Source organism: Hakea prostrata, chromosome 11, assembly GCF_041222555.1.
Source record: "Hakea prostrata isolate BN-2017 chromosome 11, UWA_Hpros_2, whole genome shotgun sequence".
In the NCBI taxonomy this organism is placed as follows: Eukaryota; Viridiplantae; Streptophyta; class Magnoliopsida; order Proteales; family Proteaceae; genus Hakea; species Hakea prostrata.
In genome coordinates, this window is record NC_142610.1 from 3394824 (window position 1) to 3402634 (window position 7811).

The window sequence follows — 7811 nt, forward strand, 5'->3', positions numbered from 1 at the left end:
CATACTTAAACGATCTACCACCACTAGTGTAGCACCCTTCTCTTGGAACGATGGTAGACCCGTGATAAAGTCCATGGAGAGATCCTCCCAGACGTGATCTGGTATGGGCAACGGTTGGAGCAATCCTGCAGGGCTTGTTTGAAGAGTTCTGTTCTGTTAACAGGTAGTGCGCATGGCAGCATAGTGTTTAACATCCTTCAGCATCCTCTTCCAGCATCCATCTTTTGTTGGTTAATAAGTGTCCAGTGTTTCTTCCTGAGGGAGAACTGTGATATTCTTGGAGAAATTTGAATCGTAAGGGAGTGGCTAGAAAAACAAGCCTGTGGTGATGAAGGAGTATGCCATTGCGCAACTGATATCCATTGGCCTCTGCCTTCCCTTCCTTTATATTCCGGCATATCTTCTGCAATTCCTCAGATGCTTCTACCTCCCTTTTAAGTTCTGTTAATAATTCAGGCGCTGGAGTCTTGACAGAGAGTGAAGCAAGGAGAGTTCTGGGACACGAGATAAGGAGTCTGCTGCCTTATTTTCTTTGCCAGGCTTGTACAGAATTTCAAAATCATATCCCAGTAACTTGATCATCTATTGGTGTTGCTCAGGAGTTTGTATGATTTGAGCATTCATCTCTTTCAAACTTTGCTGGTCTTTTTGGATGTAGAATTTTCTTTAAAGTATTTACTGTCTCCATTGGGCAATAGAATAGGCAATGGCCAGCATTTCTCTTGCATAAGTTGATGTTGCCTGTAGTCATGGGGAGAGCCGCAACTATAGAAGGCGATGGGATGCGCCCCTTGCAACAATACAACACCTATTCCATGGCTGGAAGCATCTGTTTTGATCAAGAAAGGAGCCTCAAAATTTGGTAAGGCCAATACTGGCGCCTAAACTAGTACCCTCTGTAGATGACGGAAGGACTCTTCTGCTGCAGTAGACCACCCGCAAGATCCCTTCATGAGCAGGTCTGTAAGTGGAGAGGCAATCTGTGCATATCCCTTGATAAATCCCCTATGGTAACAGGTGAGTCCTAGGAAACCTCTCACCTCTTGGAAATTATTCGGTGTTAGCCGAGCAAGGACTGCTGCCACCTTGCTTTGATCCACTGCAAGTCCCTTTCCCAACACCACATGCCAAGGTATTAAACCTCCTTCCTCCCGAAAGCACATTTACTGTGCTTGGCATAGGGCTGGTGACACTGCAACGTCTCTAGGAGTGATTTTAAATGTGTCGAATGCTCTGCCCAAGAAGAACTGTATAACAGAAGATCATTGAAAAACACTAGTATGTTCCGCCACAAAAATGGTCTAAAGATGTCATTCATTGCTGATTGAAAGGTGGAAGGTGTGTTAGTGAGGCCAAAGGGAATCACCAGGAATCCATAATACCCTTTGTGCTTCCTTTACGTAGTCTTGGGGACATCTTCTCTCTGAACTCGTATTTGGTGATAGCCTATCCTGAGATACAGTTTTGAGAAGTACGGAGCACCATGAAGCTCATCGAATAATTCTTCAATCGTTGGAATGGGAAATCTGTCAGGCATGGTTATGGCATTCCTAGCGTGGTAGTCCACGTAGAAGCGCCAGGTGCCATTGTGCTTCTTCACCAACAGGACATGGGAGGAGAAGGGGCTTGTGCTTGGTTGAATTATCATGTCTGCAAGCATCGCTTGGACCTACTTCTCAATTTCTTCTTTCTGAAAGTGAGGATAGTGATAGGGCTGAACATTAACGGGTGGGCCCCCTAGTTTAAGGTGGTTCGAGTGATCCTGAGCATGTTCCAATGGTGACCCAGTTGGTTCCTCAAAAACTATTGTATGGGCCGATAATAACTACTCCATTCCTGGGCTGTTGTCCTCTTCAGGCCCACTAAGCTCATTATCTATTTCCAATATAAATAGTGCTGCACAGCTTTGGGCGTGGTGGGTATGCTTGAGCCAATGGTATCTCAGTTCTCAGGGGGCCTTGATGTATCTCCAGTCAGTGTGACCCTCCGATCAGCATTCTCAAACTCAACGTCAGTTTATTGTGATAAAAAACCACTGGACCAAGTTGTGCAAGCCACTGCACACCAAGTATAATATCTGTGCCAAACATTGGGAGTATGTAGGCATCAAATTGCAGCCATTGATCTTGCACTGTCATTTGACTATTCCAAATCAACCCTTCACATTGTAAGTGGCTCCCATTACCCACCAACACTGATTTTCGGTAAGGGTTCCATTTCCAACCTGAGATGTTTCACCACCCGACTCCTCGCAAAGTTTTGGGTACCTCCAGCATTGACTGGATCGAGAGACCCAGGTTTGACTCAATTACCTTCTTGCAGAACATCCTTTGCTTCTCCGGCCTCTGGTGAATCCTCCTGTGACCCCAATTCTTCCCCATCGTCATACTCCCAAGAGAAATAGTTGGCGAGTCTTCCATTTATGTCCAGGTGCATACTTCTCTTCACAATTGAAGTGTAAGCCCTTCTCTCGCTTCTGAGCCATCTCTACCACTGTCAACCGCTTCATCAAAATTGGTGATTTGGCAACCAGCATCAACGGGTTGGTAGTGGAAGAAGTAGCTGTAATTGGTGGAACTGGAGGGGTTGAGAGTTATGAAGGCTTGATTGAGATAGGTATTGTTCTCGAATATGTTCGCTGGATCTCTTGAAATTTCGTCTCTTGCAGGCTCGCCAGCCCCACTGTTGTGGCCATGTTGCAGGTTTGAATGCCATAACCTCATGCTTATGCTCTGTTTACAATCTAGATATGAAGCCACCCACCAGGTACTCCGCCTGTAATCCTTTTACTCAATTCGCTGGGGCTTCAAATCTCTGCTGGTAGTCTGCCACAGTAGTGATCTGAGTAAGTTTTGACTAACTAGCCTTAGGATCATCAAAAGGGGAGGGTCCAAATTGGAGTTCTAAGCCATGAGTGAAGGTATCCCATGTCGTGAACATTCCGAAACTATGCGCCCAACGGTTCCATTGTAAGGCCACTCCATCCATATAGAACGACAACACCATCAACTGTTGATTGTCGGGTGTCGAATGGTAGTCGATAAAGCGCTCCGCCTTATAGATCCATCCTACAGGATCTTCTCTGTCAAATTCTGGGAAATCAAGCTTGATGGTTCTGGTGTGTATAGTTCTGATGGTCAGGGAACTCGATTGCTCAGGGGTTGTGCCATAACGCCATCTGGGTTCTAGGGGTGAAGGAGTGGATGGCAATCGTGGAGCCTGTTCGAATTGCCCATTGATGGCAGCTAAGCATACTACGACTTCTGGAAGTGCATTGCATTGCTCATTCGAAGAGGTGGTGAGAGCAGTGAGAGCCTCCTTATGTTCTGCAGTCGTGGCTGTGAGCTGTTTCACCGCTTTGTCAAGCTGCCTCAGGCGTGTACCATCTGCCATCTATCTGGCAGGTCAGACCAATGTTACAACTTAATTTCCGGTGAAAGAGACAGAGGGTTCAGGGAAGAATTGAGAAGCTCAGAGAGACGATAATTAGGAATTTGGTTTAACCTTTCACACTCTCTGCTGTATAAGCATTACCTTTAAAGTGAAAGAAACAGAACACATGCAAGTGTAACCAGTCATCTGGACACAGATCTTGAGGTGATGTAACCGAAAGTCGTTGAAGAGAATAATCCTTCAGGTATGTAGGTTGACATCCTACTCAAGAGGTCCTGTGGGGTGCTATTGTGGCATCTGAATGTTCCCCCTGTGGGCCCCTAATGTCCACGTCATCTGCCATGGCAACACCTTCTCCCTTTTTATTTTGTTCTTCTCATATGATGTTCCTTGTAAGTAACTGCACAAGAAAATGAAAGCATTTCCACGATACATTGCCGGTTGTGGGAAACAACCTGCAAAACATTTTGATTGTATAATTTTCGTGTTTTTCACCTTAACAGCTCAATTTCCAGCACACACTGAAGTTTCCATATCAATGCCATCCTTGCTGTAGAAAAATTTTAGCCCTCTTTCTTTAGAGGGGTGGAGGGGTATTTGGCTCTTCTCCTTGGAGAGAATCTCCCAATCAGTTAAAAGGATTCTGCCATGTGTAATATTCTAATCCAAGGGCACTGGTTTATCCTAACCCTTGGATTGGAATATTACACGTGGCTGAATCTTGTTACTCATTGGATATTCATTGGGAGAGCCCCTCTAAGGAGAAGAGCCAAACCCAGGAGATGTGTGGGGAGGAGTTTGATTTAACATAATGTGCAATTAACTAGACCTGTGTTGGAGAACAGTCTTTTACCATTTAGAGTTTACAAGAAAGTGAGTATACTTTATTTTTTTGGGTTAGGGGTGGGGAGTTGAAAGTTGTACAACAAAATGAACGTCTAGATTCAATTCATTTGTTCAACTCACTTGCTAACCTTCATCTCTTTCATAGTGTTTGGTAATTATGACAATATTTTGTTTGTTTAAACAGGTTGAGAATTTTGTCAAAGCCATATTTACAGACTCTCCATTGAGAAAGGAATGTTTATGGAGGATGGATGCTGTGAGTTTTTAGAAATCAATGACCTGGACATTATAGGGTACCTGTGACATCAGCAGTCTTACTGACGCAATCCATGGTGCCAACTAAAATTGTCAAAAATAAATGTAATTTTCCAATTTTAGTTTGATAGTTTGATGTATTTAGTCCATCTGTCCATGATCAGGATACCTTTCCTCTTGCTTTTAAGCTGTAAGATACTTTCTTTTCAGGGGTAAATTTTTGTTTCATTTAACAGTTTGAGAAAGTAAGAGAAAGAAAGAGGAAAAGAAAAGATGTTGAAATGATATTTAGTATTAGTTACTGCAGCTTCTTATCTGAGATGAAGGTTAGCACTATGACTGTCATATGGGGCTCAAACTGAGAAGGGCTCTGCTGAAACCTGGAATCAATGAAGGGTCTCAAATTAGAACAGAAAACCCAATAAAGTATTTGCTAGAATCAGTTCAACATGCCTAAATTATTAATTGGAACAAATATTTAGATGTGTTAGATGATTACAAGGAGATTCACTATCCTGTTGTTGCCAAGAAAACCTGCTGGGTTGTGAAGGTTTTCTCATCCCATGAGTTCATTTGCTCCAATGTGTGAAGTGCGCAATTGTGCCAGCGTCCAAAGGAATCAAAGAAAACATCAAACCTAAATCTAAACTCGATGCTTTGGCATATTGAGGACTTGGGTTAAGCTTGAAAAAAAAACTACGAAACTTGTAGGGTCTTTTCGGATGGCTGAAACTGTGTGGTCTTATAAAATTCAAATAAAAAGAAAAAAATAAAGATGCATTTATTGCAGGGTTGATACTTGATAGATTTGTTGATCATTTTGATGATAATTTCTTTCTTACTTCCAGAACCCTCTTTTGGTAGTTGATTCTTATCATAACTTCCATTTGAAATTTGAGTTAAGATGCAATCAAGATAACTTAGTTTTCAAGTTATCCAACCAAAGGTAAAAGGAACCTGATATTTTCAATTTTAAAAGTATTAGAGGTTAAAGGGAAACTACCTACTGGAAGGGGGAAAGCAGAACTCAAACAAAAAGTTTTGGACCAAATGATCAGGAAGATGACAGGTTAGAAAGCAAAAAATTTATCATATGTTGGGAGACGTGAATTGATGTAGGCGGCACTTCAATCAATAACATTCTATCAAATGCAATGTCTGAGATTCTCGAAGACAATTTGCACGAAAATAGATGCAATATGTCAAAGGTTCTGAAATGGACAACCAAGCAAGAACAAACAATTAAATCTCATCCCATGGAGGAAATGTAGCCAACCAAAAGAATTAGTTGGAATGGGTTTTAAGAAGATGGATGATTACAACTTTTCCTTGTTATTGAAGCAAGGATGGAGCATCGTTTCTCAACCTAAAGCAATGTAGATGCAAGTTCTGAGAGCAAGATACTTTAAGGATCGCTCTGCTTTTTCTTCTATAGTATATATTAAAAATGGATCATGGATTTGGAACAGTATCACCAGTGTCCTTTCTCAACTAAGGATAACGGTGATTTACAAAATTGGGAATGTAACACACATCTTTTTGGTTTGATCCATGGATACCTTCCCGAAGGCATTGTCTAATACATCTACAAAATTTCTCTCTATGGTAACAATGGGTAACGGTGGTTGAAGTCTTCAATGATTTGCAAATGCTCAAAAGGAAAATCTCTTTTAGCGTATCTTGAATGTAGGATTACCAGTCCGAGAAAAACTAGCTCAATGGACAAATATCCAGTCTCAATGTATTTTGTGCAGAAAGGAGAATGAAACAATTTGGTACATTTTTATCTCTTGTGATTAGATAAAAATAATTCATGTTGCTGGACCGTTAGGATTACGAATAGAAAATTGGAGCGATATATCTCTCTGAGTTTGTGTCAAAATTTCCGTTCTCAAATGGATAAGTCAAACATTACATGGTTTCTCTCAGTTTTTATAATTACTTGCTATTTCATTTGACAAGAAAGAAATTTGAGGGTGTTTACACAAAAGAAACCTAATCAGGGGTGGACCCACTAAGGGGCCGGGTTCCATGCCCCTTTTTAATTTTTCTATGATTTCCTTAGTTTTTTTCATTTTTTATATTGATTTTCTTTATTTTTCTAGCTTTTTTCTCTTCTCACATGTGAAATATCAGTATTTGCCCCCCCCCCCAAAATTGAGAATAAATTTTAAAGGTAAAATAATGGGTATAAATGTCATCCCTATATTAAAAAAATAACTCATCAATCCCTATTTATGCTCCTCTCTCTTCTCTCTCACATCTTTTCTTCCTATTTATTCTCCTTCTATAAGGGTGGGTGAGGGGAAATTTTTGAAAAATTATATTATTAATTATTAAATATTCAAAATGTCATTTCTAATGCAAACTAACTCCTCAATCCCTATTTGTTCTCCTCTTTCTTTTCTCTCACATCTTTTCTTTTTATTTATTCTCCTTCTATAAACGTGGGTTAAGGGAAATTTTTCAAAAAAACCATATTATTAAATATTCAAAATGTCATTTCTAATAGAAACTAACTCCTCAATCCCTATTTATTATCTCATATCTCATTTTTCCTCTCTCCTCTATTCTTTCTAATTATTCTCTTCCATTTCTTTCTTTCTATTTATTCTATAAGCATGGATTAAGGAAAATTTAGGAAAAAAAATCTTCTCTACAATTATGTTTTCTTTCTCTTTTTCAATTTATTTGTTTTTTCTCTTTTACTCATTTTGTTTTTGTTATTTTTTATTTGATTTTATATTTCTTTATTTCTTGTGCAATTTTTGTTATTTGATTTTATATTATAAATAAAATATCTATAGTTAGTAAGGTAAGTAACTACCATTGGTTTGCATCTCTTTCTTTAAATTTTTTTTTTTTGGTTTGCAACTAACTTTTTAGGATTGAAGTCATGTGTTTTTTTTTTTAAACTGTGCTTTAATTTACCTATATCTTGTTGAAAAAAAAATACCATTACCAATAATTTACCTATTTTTGTCAAATATATGTGGGCCCCACAAAATATATGTAAGTATATTCCTTAATATAATAAAATAATTCATAGGTGGCACCCTAATGGGACCCACACAATATGTATGCCGAAAAAACATTGGTGCTTCCCTAATCTGGACTTCCATTATTCGCCCCCTCCCCGCCCCCACTATTGAATCCTGGTTCCGCCCCTGAACCTAATCCATTGATAGTGCTTTCTAGTGTAAACCATTGGATTGTAGCTTTATAGCCATAAAAAACAAAGATCATGGTCTCAATCCACAGTAAATTTCAACACAAAATGACAATGTGTTTCCTAGACAATTTGAAGACTATATTTG

At 39.5% G+C, this 7811-nt stretch overlaps 1 protein-coding gene across 2 annotated transcripts in view; it reads left to right on the forward strand.

Moving 5' to 3' along the window:
* Window positions 1-5244, forward strand: part of ATZW10 (centromere/kinetochore protein, putative (ZW10)) — a 36511-nt gene extending 31267 nt beyond the window's left edge. For both annotated transcript variants that reach the window (XM_089140140.1, XM_089140141.1), the window contains exon 16: window positions 4424-5244. In XM_089140140.1, the coding sequence (XP_088996266.1) occupies window positions 4424-4507 (84 nt within the window). In that variant the 3' untranslated portion in view covers window positions 4508-5244. The remainder of the gene's footprint in view (window positions 1-4423) is intronic.
* Window positions 5245-7811: the final 2567 nt, after the last annotated feature.